Genomic DNA, 16,932 nt, shown 5'->3' on the forward strand with positions numbered 1-16,932 from the left:
ATGGGACACATCATAGAGCAAATTAAAATAAATAAGTATACTTTTGTTTTGCTTGGGAGTTTTCAAGTTCACCAACATCATACTTTGAATTCTGTTCTTCCACAACTGAAGTAAGTATTCTTCTGTTGTTTGACTTCTGATTGCATGCTTGACATTATCTTTTAAAATAAAGGTGATGCAGATCTGGGCTCCCACTGAGTTCAATGGCCACATCCTGCAGAAAAGATGTTCACACAACTGACCCACATAGTACGAACATCCCAGGAGCTGAGGAACACACACAGTTTCAGAGCAAGAGTTCTCGTTTAAAGATACTGTTACAAATAATCACAATGCAGCAGGCACTAGGATTGCTGGCACTGGGAAAGGTGGTTTCACAGCTGTGAAATCTTGGGTCTCTGCACAATCGCCGTTCCCCGTCTCCTTTGCAAGAAAATACTTTCATATATCAGCCTCTCCAGGGATGCCTGGATTCAGTCACCCTGGGTGCTCGCTCACAGGGTCTTTGCCCTTGACACCAGGGCTGGCCTCACGCTGGCACTTGCTGCTGATAACGGGGCAGTATTGACACGTGCAGTACGGATGGTGCCTTAGATAACATGCAACAGGGGCAGCAAACCACAGCTATACCAATCCCTTCTCCTCTGTTTCATTTTTAAACTTCAAATCATTGTTGTACTCTTAACCCTTCCCTACTTTTAGGCTCCCTGTTGCAGGAGAACAGATGGAAAAAAACTCCAGATAGATTTTTTTCCACCAACCTGTGGGTCTCCTGACCCGATTGTCCTCTGCAAGCTGCCTTTGCAGTTTCTTTCCTGCCTGTTTGTATCTTCCTTTCACTCCCTCTCCAAAGCCAGAGCCCTCCCTCTCTCCTCCCCCCAATTCTTAGATGTGCTCTTTTATGGGCTTCACACTATTCACTTTAAACATGATGCACAATTAAACTGTGTCTTCCAAACACTTTTTCAGGCTTCTAGTCTGTGATTTACAGGACAGTTCATCACACTATACCATTCCTCCTCTTTTCTCACACTCACATATGTGCTTTAAAGCTCACACCGCAGAGCTGCGGAGAGCGGCCCTTGAAGCTCCCGAGCAGGATCAATGATTCCTGTGGTGCTTCTGACGAACGGCTGCTTAACCTTGTTTTGGAACCTAGAAATGATGGAAATTCTGTAGACCACTGCTTTGTTGTCCTTCCTGTCATGAAGCTTTTTCTAATGTCAAACCTAAATTTCTCTTTAGCTGCAATTTAAGCCAAAGACTCCTCATCCCCAGCACAATGGGCACAGAAGATCACGTATTCCTTGCAGACCCCTTTCAGGTACTAGAGCACTTGCTTCCCCTCTCTGCTAACAACTCTGCTGGCCCATCCTATCCAACCAACTTCCTCACAGAAAAGGTGTATCGCACAAGAACGACCATAGTCCTCTCTTATTTACACCTTGAGATACACCAGCCTGCTATAAATCTGGATTTGCTTTTCATTTACAGGACGGCTGAGAGGAGAACATTGCTTCATGAAATTCAGATGAAGGCTGGACATGCGTGGCACAGGAAGAAGCTGGCTTCAAATACCTGGCAAGAAGTAACTTGTTATTGCAATTGCATACTCTTGAGAACTCATTTAAGGTGATACAGGTTCTTCAGTCATGTGGACTCAGACTTACCAGGGCAAAGTCTGATTTAGCTGATACCAGTTAGTCAGGAGTCACTCTGTTAACATCAATGGGACTGCTCAGGTTTAAACCTGAAGCAAAATCTAGATGGTGCTATTTCCTTGAAATGGGACATTCCTGGGTCAAAATGTGCTTTCAGATTTTTGATATTGCTCCTGATGCTGTACAATTAGGATTAAAAGTACTATTTTCTGAGCTTTGTAGATATCCTGATAGTTCTGGAAATCACCACTATCTACATTTAAGCTTGGCAAATTCTTCTTCAACTTTTTTCCTTTCTCAAGACAAAAGTTGTTGGTTTGTAAAGCGGCAGCTCGCTACTGGCCTCACCAGTGAGGAAATTGAAATCTTGTAGAATTCTGGTTTACAAGAAAAAGTAACACTAGAGTTAATTAAAGAAGAGTAAAAGTAACAGGCATATAATGAGAGAACATGCCCCTTTCCACAGTTTAGCTCTTAACAGATCATCCAGCATGCTTAAAAAGCAACTTTCCATCTGCAAATCTGTCTCTCTCTCTTTTTTGTCTAATGAGCATGAGTTAGTCTGTTCAAAAGCCCAAATGGGCATCTCAGGGCCAATTCAGCAGCAGGGGGTCCGTTACTATAACAACTGACAACTCCTGTGATTTCTGAAAGGCCCTAAAGTAGCCATTTGGGAAACGGTTATTGAGCAAGAAGTTGCGAAGGAACGGGGAATGGCGGCAGCGCGGGGTGCGGTGGGGTGTCCTGGTCCCTGCGCACAGCTGCGCTCCCCTACCTCAGCCCTTCGCCCACGGAGAAGACCCCGGTGCCCCACCACCCTTACAAAAAGCCAGGCTGGATTCTTTTCAGCTTCCTGCAAGAGGAGAAGATAAAAGCCCACGAGCTGACAACGGGAGGAACAGCAGCGGCACGCTACACTTTGGCGTTAGCAGATCTCCTTGTGGGCTCTCCTCCCCTCGCCCCAGGCTGCACGTTGCCGGATGAAAGAGCAGAGGTGCCGTTGGAGAAGTTTTTATATTGATTTTCCTCGTAATGGAAGAATGATGAGCACTCAAAGAACGATACCAAAAGCTAGAACAAGCAACTGGCAGCTGCCCTAAGCTTCAGGCTTGAAAGCGAGCTGCCTGCCGTCAGCACAAAGGATGAGCTCGGTTCCTCACGCAGGATAAGAGGGAGCTGATCACAGGGCTGCTCCCCTTTAATGAAAACGAGCAGAGCTTTGAGATATTGCACACAAAAGGGCCCAATATTTCCGTACCTTTACCTCCGGCACTGGCAAAATCAAATACAGCCTGGATCTTCCGCAATAAAAGCTGAAGTGCTTTTCCTGCCCTGCCTGTGTTGAGGCTGGGAGATCAGAGGGCTCTGAATCAGTCTGGGCTGCATCCCACTTGCCAGGCAGTGATCCGCTCTGTCCCCATCCCTCTGAGGCTGTTTGTCATCAGGGGAGACTAGGCATGACCATTCCCAGAGGAAAACAAAGGCATGCTCTGTTCAGCATGAGCAGGGCACATCTGGTCACTAAAAAGGAGATGGAAGCTGCAAGAGGTTTCAGGCACCCACTCACCTCCACGTTTCCCCTCGTCTCCCTGTGGTGTTGCCCGTCTCCCAGCTTAGGAGATCTCTTGCCCTTGTCGGCTAATTCTCCTCGCTGCCTACGGTGACATGGGTTGTGCTCTGGGGCACTGCCTTCCCCAAGCTGAGCACAAGTGTCTGGACGTGCCCCTCAGGCATCGCTGAGGGCAGTGTCAGTGTGAGCATCCCCATCCTTCCTGCTCATTCCTGCCTCGTGCTGGTCCCTCAGTTATACTGGTACAAGTCTGTCTGGTTACTATATGAACCAGATTGGAAGCTAATCTGGCTTAAATCAGGGCACAAAAGTATCTCTCTTTTTTTTTTTTTAAATGTGGATTATTTCTCAATCCAGCTCCTCCCATTCCATGGTTGTACAAACATTTGCATTGATATCACAGAGGGCACAACAAGGGCAGGAACGGAGGAGGCTACTTGAACTGCTGCTGCTGAAATAAATACTCGTGCAACTGCACCCGAGGCATTCTTAAAATCAGCACACAGGCTCTCAGAAAGCGTTACCACCTAGGATCCTCCATGAGTGCGAAAATGAGCAGAATCACAAGTATTTTAGACTAAGCTGAAAGCAGCTTTTATCATTGTAAGCAAGCGATTTTACAACAGTCTGTAAATCTGCAATGTTCCTTTTTCAATCAGTACAGTAGATGAACAACACATTGTGTACTCATAAAATAAAACCTAGAGATAGGTTCAAATAACAACTTCAGTGCTTTTTACAACCTGCTACAGGCAAAAGTTCTTTTTTTTCCCCAATAAAGTTTTAACACTGTCTTAGCTATGGAGCTGTGCAAGTTCTCCTTAATTTAATATCGAAAGGTAGTTTTGCAAGGCATGGTTATTGGACATGGTAACTACAACAGCCCTTGCTCTTATGCTGCAGCTTTCATTTCTATATTACAAACCGATTTACAAATACCAAGCTTCTTCAGTGCTGTTTTACCGGTGACAGAGCTCAGATGCTGAAATATTGAACACCTGAGCTTGCTCCCAGTGAGGTCTTTGCCACCGAGTTCAACAACAATACTGTCAAACCGTAAGTGACTTGGCCCCGGGTCACACAGAAAATCAATGAGCGAGTCAGAAAAAGAACCCACATCTCCTGGTGCTCAGTGTTATTTCTTCTACACAGAGGCACCGCCAGAGAAGTATGAGGCTCTGCCACAGGGCCTTTCCCAAGGATTCTGCTAAATTCAACAGGATGTTTAACAAAAACCCAAGAAAACTCTTACTGTCTACTAAACTCTATAGGGTTTTGCCTAAGGAAAATTAAAGGCATCTTTTTCCCAAGCTGTCTCATATACACACATGACTATAAACAAGCAATGCAAGCTCGCTTGCTCTTTGAAAGGCAGCAGCTGTGTTGTTCCAAAAATCCCTCCTGAATGTAAACATATTAGCACTGTATAAACAGCTTGATTTAATAAGAAATGCAATACAATATTCCTGCTTTGTCTTTGAGATCACGATGTTGATGGCGGCAATAATTCAGAGGTGAATTATGGTATCTGCTGAAAAGAAAGAAAAAGAAAACTCTCCAGCTATAGTTGTGAATTAATTTCTTCCTCTTAGCTGAAAAAGAGAAATGGCTATAATTTAGTTCCCATTTAAAAGTTGCTGTTGGCTAAACTCTAAAATCTTAATTGCTTCCTAATATTCTCTGCTTATTTTCCCTTTGAAACCACAGTCTATAGCATTGTAGTGTTTAGATTAAAAATCAGAATGGAAAACAAACAGTGGAAGGTCACCAGTCACTCCTAAAATATTTTTTTTTTTTTAAAAATGAAAGAAGTTAATGTGTATTTTAGTTGATTTCCCAACTCTAGTCACCCACCTGCATCTCTGTGAAAAAGAAAGTGGCACTGACCCTGGGTTTCCCTTAAAGTGTCAATACTCAGGACTTGTTCAATTTGCAACAGAGTATAGCAGAAGTGCTAGAAAAGACATGTTTCAAGCCATATTACGGCTCAGCATGCTATAGGAACTCGCCTTGTTGCAAAAAACCTGAAGTCACACTCAATCCCTAAATAGTTTGGAGGTCACTACCACACACACTGCAATTCTGAGAGCTCGTAGAAAAGGCTGTGAGAATAACAGTGGCAAAGACTGCAGACAATCCAAGTCAAATTTTAAACTGACCTTGAAGAACTGCAGAAGGATCTCATGATATCGAGTCTGGGTATAAAATCACAGACGCAAAACAAATGCCCAGCAATGCAAAAATAACGTGCTTGGAAAACTGCATCTTACAATGCGCACATTTTAACATGCTCTAGATGAGCTAGTACTGCTCCAGTGAAGGATCCTAAAATCCCAGTGAGTAGTTCTCAGAAATACTGAGTGGTTGTCCCTAGAGCACATAATTTCAGGAACCAATACAAAAGGAAAGAAAGCAGAAAAGGAAATGCCATTGTGCTACTGCAGAAGCAAATGGTGCATCTACATGTTGAGTAAAACGAGGATCTCCTCACCATTTCTGTCTGCTAAGACTCACATTTAATTCTAGAAGAAATCAGTTTCAAGCACTAGAGGTCCTGGGAGCAGCAGTCCCCCTTCATTGTGCCCATGACAGCTCAAGGATCAGCCAGGCCAGCTTTTCCTCGAGGAGAATCAAAGATACACACAAGTGAACTTAAAATTACAGCCATCATTGTCCCTCCTGCCCAGGAAGACGAACTGCCAACTAGCCCCAGCGAACTTTGTGGCTCCTGGTCATCCCGTGATGGTGCTCTCCTCGTTCTCCTGGGATAAGAGGCAGTGCAAGTTTTGCAGCTTCATTATGCTGACCTAGTTGATTTTCCACTCTATCAACTTAAAATCACTTAGCCCTCTTTGCACAGCAGTGCCATTAAAAGTACTGAATTCAGGAAACTTTAGTAAAAAGGTAATTCAGAGCTGCTGCTTGCCTGCAAGTTCCCATCCCTTTTCATTACTCAGATGGCCATCACGCTAAAAAGACGGAAGTGACCCTTTCTCTTCAACATCAATTGTATTCTTTTGCCATTTGTCCAGGATTCACATGGAAAAGGAACTCAGAACAGCAAATTACCTCTGCAAATAAGGGAGTCTCATTCAGAAATTGCACAGATCATTTCCAAATATATTCAATTACAAGAAGACTCTAATGAACACAGCATGGAAGCTCAACAGATAAAGAAAGGAAAAGCTTCATCAAGCAGTGATTGCTTCCTATCATTCCCCTTTCCAAATAAAGGGAACAGAAAATGAAGCTTCCTTACGAGACATCATCACAAAACTTATTTTACTGCTGTATCACAGAATGAATTACAAAGGATCCAAACAGAGGTAAATGCTTTGCCAAACCTTCACAAGCAACCTCTCCAACTCCTTATTTTGGTCCCCGGATAACAGAGCATCGATGCAACACAAACAAGCAGAAGGCTTCGCTTTGCTTCATTGTTCTACTTATGTCATCTCTGGTCTCAAATCATCTAATCCCGCAAATGCTCAAAAACACAAAAGTGAAAATATCATTTGTTTTACCCTCAAAACATATTGCCAAGGGGTAACCATGTCTCTTCTGCATTTTCTAGTTCTATGAGTTTTGTTTTGTAATGCTTTTTCTCACACCAAAACAAAGAACTGCTGTGCAAGAAAAGACCTCTTGGTCCAGCACGCCTGTCCCCTTGAGGGTTATCCTTTCATAACAAGTGTTCCTCTGCTGTGCACTTCAATACCGTGTTTCCCTTACTGAAATATCTGTCTCAAACCCGTTTTCATGCCATTTGCTTTGCTGGTGTTGTTTAGCAAATTATTCCATATGTTGCCCATTACATTTTAAGTATTTCTTCCTGAAAATCCAGATCACTGTTCCTTTCTGACTTGTAAATTAGACTCTGCAGTGTTTGAGGATCTGTTTTTTCCTTACTTGAAAACTCACAGAGATAAACATGTTGGGTTTTTTTCCTAAGGAAAGGTAATCACACTGAAAAGAGCACAAAAATTGCTGTGTTGCCATTTCAATGACACGGTCTGCACAACGTGAAATGTTACTGTGGACAATTTGTGTTCCAGTTGCTTGTTGATTTATCCAAAAACATAAGCTAACATTTTTATACACTCTCAGTATTTGTTAAAAAATCCTCAGAACTATGAAGGTAGACACAGGAGATTATTTTGAAGCTAGAACACATATGCTCTCAAGAAGTTTGTTTATTGTTCTTCAATTTGTTGCTTTGTATTGTTCAAACTTTTGACTGCCTCATGACATACTTGCCCTGTCTATATTAATTTTTAATCTCCACCTTCTTTTTTTTTAGTATCAATTATATACAAAAAATTGATCCACTGCTGTCAAGGGTATTAACGACAATGCTCATAATATTACCAAAGCCACGGATGAATGTTAACTACTCATGCATATTATGGCAAGCAGATAAGAAACAATTGCTGGCCATATGCAAAATAACAAACATCACTGGAAAAGTAATTTGGTTTCAGCTGAAGTCTTTGTTCATGTGTCTTCCTTGATTTATGTGCCTGTTTTTTATTACAAAGCAAATAGAAATTTTATGAGGTGGATGGTTAGGAATTTTGAAGATAAAAAGTATTTAACTTTAATTAACATATCTTCATTTTAGACTCGAGTAATATTACCATCTATAATACAAGCCGGTATTTATCAAAAATTAGTCCCTAACTATTGGTCACTAAGCCAGTAGTTTTCAACTCTAATATCTTCCCAGGGATGGTATTGTTACTCTTTGAGCAAATGAAACACTAATTTTCCAATTATTTATCTCGATCCATTAGTGAAATTGCAGGAAATAGAAATGTTTTCCAAACAATGAGGTGTACCAACATCTTCTTGATAATAGCTGTTAGCATTTTATTTTAAAACCTTTCCTCCTTAAAAGAGCATTTTGTATCAATGCAAGAGAGTATTACTAATTGGTCATTACAGTGCTTCAGGATATACCATATCCTTCCAGGGTTTTTCTGGTGTGAATGTGATCAAGTTGAGTCCTTCAAATGAAGAAAACATATACTGAAGGACAGGACACCACAAAGGGATCTTCAGAACCTTCCCAGTTTCAGCTTTTGTGTACATATCACTGCAATTTTATTCATTGTCTTGCTGTAATGATGTTAATTACTTGCAAATGTTAATAGAAATTATTTTCACATGACTGTTCTCATCTATTTATTAATATTCTTTCAAATGTTTCCAGCCTCAACAATTTGGCCAATTAATCGTCAACAAAATGGGTGTACTGAAAAACAGCTTGGTAGTTTTTTAATTGATTCTGCAAATATAATGACCAATGGCCTGCTATTTCTCATCAAAACTACTTTTCTGTGTCCCATCTAGTCAGATTTTGAAATAATTCCTAAACATCTTCTCTAAGGCTAATCCCTGGTTGATTTTCACTACCGGACAAACGAAGTGTCTTTGTACCCAAGATTTCTTGGTTCTGGCCCAAGAAAGTGCTGCAGGTTTTAATTTACTCTAAATCAAATGGAGATGGATTTGTTGATGCTAATCCTAGTCTCCACTACTTAACCGATGCCCATCGGTGTAAAAGACTATCTCTTTGTAAGAGGCAATCTTCACTTTCAAGACCTTGCAGGTTGCACCTCTGAACACTTCACCCATGGTAAAGACTCCTAACTCAGAGCATTGCTATGTAACGTGAAACAAGCTTATCCCCCTTTTTCGAAGTACAGTCAAGGGAAGAAAAGAACTTCTTAAGATCACACAGGGGTATGTGGCTAAGCCACCCACGGAACCAAGTCCAGTCTCACTGGGCTTTTTTCCCCATGACCACCTTTCCAAGACACAGATACCTTTTTATAGCAATATTAGAGGGACTAACTGTGAAAATATTTGTTGGCATTACAGCTGGCTCTACCATTGCTAGAGCTCTATCAAGCTCATTTTCATGACACAAAAATCAATATTTAAGACAGTTGAATAGTTAACCAACAGAGCTGTTCTAGCATCCAGAGAGTTATCTAATGCATCTATCACCATTACATCTAATAGAATAAAACCCACAGGACTACATGAAAAAACATCACCTAAAATGTGTTTTAAATCATAATCAGTTTCCAATTAAAAGGAAAAAGGCTCACCTCCAGTAGACGAGCACAGCAATGAGAAGAATGAGGCACACGAAGGTCAGTGCTGAGACCACAATAAGCGGGATAATCCATTCTATTTTACCAGGAGAAGGTCTCGTGGCCATGCTGGAGCTGTTCTTGTCAGCTGTGTGTTAAACACATAACAAAAACAATCACTAAATGGAAAGAGAATTACTGTATGGGAAAACGTGTAAGCAAAACAAATAGCTTGTCCATTTTACATGGTATGAGTAAACAGAGCAAAGATCTTCTAACTGCAGGGTGGGACTCCATTTGTCTTTAGTCTGAGACATGAGAGCACAAAAGTATGGTGTTTATTGCCACATATGGCTTGGATTTTACTACTGCCTGTAATTACAGTCTCATAGACAATTTTAAGACTTTATCGTGCGAGCACCTATTATCAGATGTGGAGTACCCCACTGAGTCATTTCACCATGGTAACCTAGTAAACGCTTTGCTCGGTCATCAGCGTTTGCAGATAAATGCACTCTGTTTCTTAACACTACTGGACAGCCCTGTTTGCAAAGCTCAGTGTAATACTTTGCTTCAGAAATAAATTTCTCGGTAACTATCTTAAAATAAAAAATCCTCAACATGTTGGGTGTCATGTCACATCATTTGTGGAATTGTCACAATCTGGTGAGTTACTGCATACGAAAGCACTTTTTAGCATATGGATTGTCAAGATGGATGGATGAATGAATGGATAGGATGTGTTGTAACTGACAGAAGAAATCATTATGCCACAGTTTTTGAACAAAATTAAAGTTGGTCAATATGCTGAGATCTGGCCGAGTAACTCCATTTCACTTTTTGCATGACATCTCGTTAAAATTACCATATCATATATAAGATGAATATCTAGAGGTTCTGCAAGTAGTACTGGAGCCAATGAACATAGACGTTGTGTCAATGTGTTTCAAAAGACATCTAATTTGTACAAATTCATGTAGTCTTGATGAATAAATTGTTTTAGAATGATAAAAGAAAAATACAGAAGTGGATTCTGTATCTTACTCGTGTTTCCTAACAAACAGGTGGAAGCTGATCAATACCTTTCAACAGGATGTAATGGGAAAGGATTAGTGTAAACAGCTTCAGATTTGAATGAGGATTGAAACATACGCACTTGACTTCTACTTTTTAGCTTACATGAGTCTTTCCTTACCAATGTGCTTCCTTGCCCTCCTTCACTATTGTATTATCATATCTTCTGAAACTACTACAAATCCTACCAGAAGAACATAATTGCCTTTTCACCGTAGGCAGGCAAAACACAGATAATTGGAAGTCACCAGATGTCACATAATATGAAGTCATACTCTATTTTAATAGCATTTAGATTATACTCCTCCATAGGCAGGAGTAAAATTCAACTAACATGGAAGTAAAGGTTAATTGTAAATGCTTTTGCCTGACTGCTGAAAACAGAGCAAGGCTGCAGGCTGCTGCAAGCCCAGCAAGAAATCTTTCTAGTTTAAAGAACTAGGCTGATGGAGGTAATGCCCTTTAGCAAGCAGCCTAAATGAGGTGCTAATCAGAGGGATGTTTGGGGGAAGTGAACGTGCACTGAGTATAGAACTGATCAAAAGAGAGATGAGTAGCCAGTTGTCTCCAACTTCAGGAAGAAAGGCTACTGAGGTTACCAACAGTGCCACTTTGCAGAATAGGCACACAACGTTGTACCTCCAGCGTGTGGTGAGCTTTCGTCTTCACAGCACACTAATAATATACAACATACCATTTTTAAGACACGTCTTTGATTTCCTTGACTAGAAAAGAATAAGGGGAAGAACAACCCCAAAACTAGAGCAAAGGCTTATTGTCTATATTTGCCAAACTTGCAAAAATCATAAGCCCTGAGGCATCGGTTTTTATCAGTGCGTTTCGAATCGTGTAACAGCATGAAAAAATTAGGCCTGTGAGGTAAGTGTTACTAATCAGAAGGGTAAAAGGGACAAAGCAAAAAACCATGCAATGTAATAAAACTTAGTAGGAGAGCCAAACAGTCCCACCACCTTACATCCATTAGGGTGTTGCTTCATTTCTTTCCAAGGACAGTATTCTGTTTAGTTTCACCTCCGCATATTTCAACACAAAAACATATGTTTCTGTTTACACGGGAAGAAAATTAAATTCCATCGTAAGCACAGCATGGGCTGGAGTCCCAGTGCACACTACGAAATTCTTCAGTGGTCATGATGCTCCTCTTACTCAGTCTACTGTGGAGAACACACTTATCTGACCCTGCCAACTCTCTACACCATTGATGTGAGGATAAGAAAGCATTCAGGATGTTGAGTGCCAGAATAACAAATGGCATTCCTGCATGCTGATGGTTGGCCCCAAAATTCCAGTTGGGAATGCCCAAGCAGTGATATGCTTCAGAAAAAAAAAAAGAGACCTTTCCTGTGCCAGCTTCTAAGAAAAAGTCTTAGGTGTTTTCTGCTGCTCAAGTTGAGAGAGCTTGAACAAACCAATGTCAATAAAAATTGTACTAGAACGACAGCTGGGGCCAGAAGTACAGCGGTACAGCTGGAGTGCTGGCGCCTGTTTCTTGAATGTCATGGCAGAAGAGCCTAAGAAAAGGCAGCACACTGGGTAACTTGGAAAGAGTTGAAGAAAATACACACAAAAAAAGACGGATCTGGGCCTTTATAGTTTCCTGTTCTCCTACATAACAAAACACTATAAAATAAAAAATGGTCAGTATTTCCCTCTTTTCCAAGAATGTTGAGCCTTGCTAGTGTCAACAGCATACCCTTGTAACGGTGCCCACCATACGCTGCAGTTTGGCGGTGGGAGAGAAGCTTAAAAAACGGACCAGGAAACTCCATTTTTGCTAAGAAATGTAAACAGTTTCCAGTGGCATATGCCTTCGTTGAATTAATTCAGTTTGCCTTTTACTGGCTTGGAATTCATCCCAGTAGGAAGGAATAAAAATTATTACAGCATATCTGTTTCAGGAGGTCCCACATGATATAAGCCCCAGCACTGCTAAATACACTCCTGTGTCTGCAAAAATCCGTAACTCCTGTGAACCACCCATGCAGCAGTTCCATCCAGGCCCTGGCTGGATGTGGCCCTGGCACAGAGAGTATTAGTAGAGGGCACTAGGCAGCGAGGGAGGCTTTGGCAGCGTTAACTCTTGCACAAAGGTCAAGGCAAGAAAGAGGCACTCTACAATTTGTGAAATGTACCGGTTTTCTGTGTTTTCTTGGTAATTGGTTCCTGAGAATAGACACATGTTTATTTTCCTTAAGTAACACTGCCTGCTATAATAAGCAACCATAGCTGTAATATACAACCTGTCTACCTTTATCACCCTTTGCATAACCTGCCAGGACAAAGTTCTGTTTGTTGTACCATTGCAGATATCGTTAGCTGCGACAATACGCGTGTTCTGCGGGCCAAAAGAAAACTCCTGCTGCTGGACTGCCTCAGACCATCCGGTCACCTGCTTCGAGTAAATGAAACTTACTTCGAGAAAGTCACCTGCTTCGAGTAAATGAAATCATGGGCTTATTCAAAGGTATCAGTTAATACTGGAAAATAGAATATGCCATATTATTCAACTATGAAAGGCAAACCTGTATGTTTTTAAAAAGATTATCACCTTTGATATAAGCTCGTGCCATTGTGGAGCTATTTTCTCCCTATTTATTTGAAGACTTTCCTGCAGTAGTCATATTCACAAGCTGTGGACAACTAAGTGTGGCTTTTCACTGTTTTGTAAACAGATGCCAATCATACTTAATCCTGATGTCAGACATCCAAAATTCATAGTGTTTGCAAACATCAAATAATTCAATCCTTTTATTTTCAAGCCATTCATGTTTGCTCCTGTAAGTTGCCATGCAAAATGGCTCAAGTGCCACATGAAAATACAGCTTAATAATCCTTGCCATGTATGGAGAAAGAAAGAATTACACAGATGTTTAATTATCTTAATGAGGTTATCCCCAAAAGGCTTTTGTAACCTCAGACCTGGCAAAGACTGTTCTAAAAACCAAAGCTCAGTCTCTGCTAAAAGCATACACCAGGCTTGAAATTTAACCCTGCACATCACGATCTTTCTACAAAGCTCTCTTGTGGGAGGAACTCAGCAGAAGCGGGTGAGTGCTGAGGGATGGGGAGGATCTGGCTGAAGTTCGGATCAAGGGCCAAACCCACGGCTCTGGTCTCAGTCCCAGCTCATGACTCAGGCAAAGGCCCCAACCGGACATCTATTACTTTGCTCCCAACAGCCCATTTGTTATCTCCTGTCAAATACAAAGGATCTGTTTAATTGTCCAGCACAACGAACCAAAATTCTGTGGGATAATATCTGCTATAGCCTGATTTAACTGAAACATGCTGATTATCTTTTTTTTTTTTTTTTCCCTCCTCTTTTTTTTTTTTTTTTTTCTGCAGAGCATCATTCTAATTGCTGTTTTTCTAATCTTCAGGTTTCAGAGTCGGGGACAATGCTGAGCAGCTGCATGTGTAACAGTTGCAGATCAAAGGTACAATTAGTCTAATGTGGGCACCAAAACAGAGGAAAGGAAGATCAGGAAAATGAAAAGAGGAGAAGGCAAGCAAGCGTTCAGTGACAGAAGAAAATGATTAGCGTTGACCAATACCAACAGACAAGAAGAAGCCAATGCCATTTGGAAAATAAAGACATGGCCTCAGGAGAGGTGTGTGTGTATGTGCGTGTGAAATCAGCACTAAAAGAAAATGAGCCTTGCTGTACTAATTGGCTTTGCACTTTCCCCATAATTTCTGATGCGTTCCCTGTTCTTCTCTAATCATCCACACTCATGAGTACTTCCCCATTCAGTTATCTCCTTACAACTGCTAATTTGATGCTATATAATTAATTTTACAAGTGTACATTGTTATGAAACAATTTTCTACCCTTTAAAATGATTAAACTTTCTACTGACAAAAACATTATCGAAACCTTGTCAGCTTTTTAAAAACTGCTTTCCCGAAGAAAAGATGCATCCAAAAAAGTTTCTGCTCTCTATGGGACACAGTAAGCTGTAAGGATTCTTTCTGCTTACTTTGGAAATGGCCTTCACCCTCTTTTAACTGTCCTGATGCTCAGGAATGATTTCAGACACTTCTGGCAATGCTCTTTTGGCTTCACTGGTCATTGTCTTGATTTCAGATTTACCTTCTTACTCAGACACACCTAGTGAAACATTTGGGCAAACTCCAGGTTAGGTAGATCTCAGCTATCCACTGCAGAAGCCTGGTGACACAAGATGCAAAGAAAAGGACTTGCCTGAAGAGACTTTGAAGAACTAGGTCCTCACACCTTAGTACAAGGAGATTCAGACAGAAAGCCTCTGCCCCAAAGCCACTAAGAAACATCTCAAAATGTTCTCAGAGTTGAAAAACACTAGCCCTTCCCAATGTCTGGACAAGGAGTCACCGGGTTTGTGACCAACCTAACTTCTTCCACCTGGAGGTCAAGCACAGGGAATGAACCTCTGCCTCAAGGAAAACAGGCTCTTCTTCATCTCTGATTAGCCATTCCCAGCCCTTTTGCTGCCAAGTGTCCTCTTCAGTACGTTGAGGGGCCTGGGAGAGGCTTGTCTGGGAAGCTGAAAATATAGCAGTTCCTTCTCCTCATCCCGGGTATGTCACCAGAGGTTTAACTATGATTTAACTAAAGTTAATTTGGGTAAAACAGGCAACTCTCTCACTTATCTTTTCCCCCAGCTAACATGTGCTGGTTATTTCACACGTCATTTCCTACACATGGAAGCCATTTTTGTAAGACACAGTGATCTCAGTAAGTTATCCTCCATCCCTCCCTCCATACGAGCATGGAAAACATAATCTGCAGAGTGCTTTCAAGATTGTCTTTGCGTGCAGTCTTCAGGCAGGGTCACTTCAAGGCTCCAAGCCTGCAAGTGAGCAGAGCTCTTAAAAGAGGCTGTCTAGTAGGAGACAAAGCTGTATTGAACCACTTTCAGTGACAGTTCTCTGCATGCTAAAAAGAGACAGCAATCACTACAGGCTAAGGGGATACAATGCGCAATAACCACTAAGTCCTTATCAGCAATATTAACAATATTTCCCCACCTCATTGATCTCCATCTTTTTCATCTTAACTTCACCACAGAATAAAATCCAATTTAATAACAATCCCTTTGTCATGAGCTAAGAAACAAGACCAACAATGCATTTTTCCTCCCATTTATTAGGCTGAGAATAAGCCACAAGGCCCTTTCTAGTTCTTGTGTAAGGGACATTGTACTTGGGCCATCCAAGAAACTGGCACGTGAGAAACTGCGAAGCAGAGGGCAGGAAGAACTAAAGACAACTATTTCAGAGGCATGTTCACCCAGGCAGGCTGAATTGCCAGGGTTTGAACTCAAATGGTGTTGAATGCTTACTCCCAACACTGCAAAGCATGATTACGACCAGTTCCCTCCTTCCTGATAAAAAGGTGATTAGAGCAAGTGGCATGTTGAAAACTGCCTGAAAAGCATCTCAGACCATATTCAGTACGAGCACTGGATTTGGAAGATGATTTCCAGCTGAGGAGCAATAAAACCAGCGGTGTATTTTAAAAAATTAGCACAACCTGGTGCAGGTTTCTTGGCTTTCCTATTGTTAATCTGTTCTCTTACAGAACAGTTATGATTCACAGCATTAGTTAGGTCAGCATTTCTGTAACAAATGTTATTAAATATTGGATTTAGCTTTGTGTCTTAAATTGGTTCTGAGCTATAACTGAGTGCACAATGTCTGCATTTTTGTGTTTATAAATGAAGGGAAAAATAAATATGCAAGGTTTTTTCAGAGTACTCCAGCTTTAGAGCAGCTTTGATGAAAAAACAAAATTACAAAACAGTCCATAGATTAGCAAAATAAACAATAACAGTAAAAAAATCCCAAACAACAAAACCAAAAAATGTGCGTTATCTTATAAACGCTGGGGTAAAACACATAACCATCAGATAAACTCATTGCTGTATCTAAATCTCAGTTCTTACTCTGCAAATAAATCCATACAAATGTACTTCATTTGCTCCTTGCAGTTTTAAGATCTGTTTTCCTCACCAGTACCTGGAGCTCCCCAAGCAGAAATGTGTGCATTCGCACCGGATTTCCTGCGCAGTGACTGAAACACCAGTTTGCGTAGATCTGTGCAGCACACCCTGACCACCCCGGGCTTGGTGCACGTGCAGATCACCTGGTCTGCTTCCAAAAGGTCGTATTTGCTATGCACATAATGTGGGGTTGGTATGTACGTCCAGAGTTGGCATGTACAGGAGCATCGGTAATTCTCATCAGGACATAGAAAATACATGAACTCTGCCTGGCTAAGATTTTTTTTTTTCCACAGGAAAAAAACCAAAGGTAACCCTAGTGCAAAAGGTGCTTTGTCTCGGAAGATCAGAGCTGTAAGTTTTGTGGTGAGAAATAAACCAGTGTTGATCCCATATTTGGGAGAATATCTCAAAGCCCAATCGGGAAGAATCCTGCAGATAAACTAAATTAGCTTACAGCATATATAGCAGCCTTCCCATGAAACACCAGCTCAGCACAGCAACCGCTCTTCCAAATTAAT

The 16,932-nt window shown here is 41.2% G+C and overlaps 1 protein-coding gene across 1 annotated transcript in view; it reads right to left on the bottom strand.

The window, feature by feature from the left end:
- PTPRG (protein tyrosine phosphatase receptor type G) overlaps nucleotides 1–16,932 on the bottom strand; it is a 409,944-nt gene that overhangs the window by 57,656 nt on the left and 335,356 nt on the right. The window contains 1 exon segment of the mRNA XM_086619000.1: nucleotides 9,348–9,480. Within this exon segment, the coding sequence (XP_086475126.1) occupies nucleotides 9,348–9,480 (133 nt within the window).

This window comes from Tauraco erythrolophus, chromosome 12 (genome assembly GCF_009769465.1).
Source record: "Tauraco erythrolophus isolate bTauEry1 chromosome 12, bTauEry1.pri, whole genome shotgun sequence".
NCBI lineage: Eukaryota > Metazoa > Chordata > Aves > Musophagiformes > Musophagidae > Tauraco > Tauraco erythrolophus.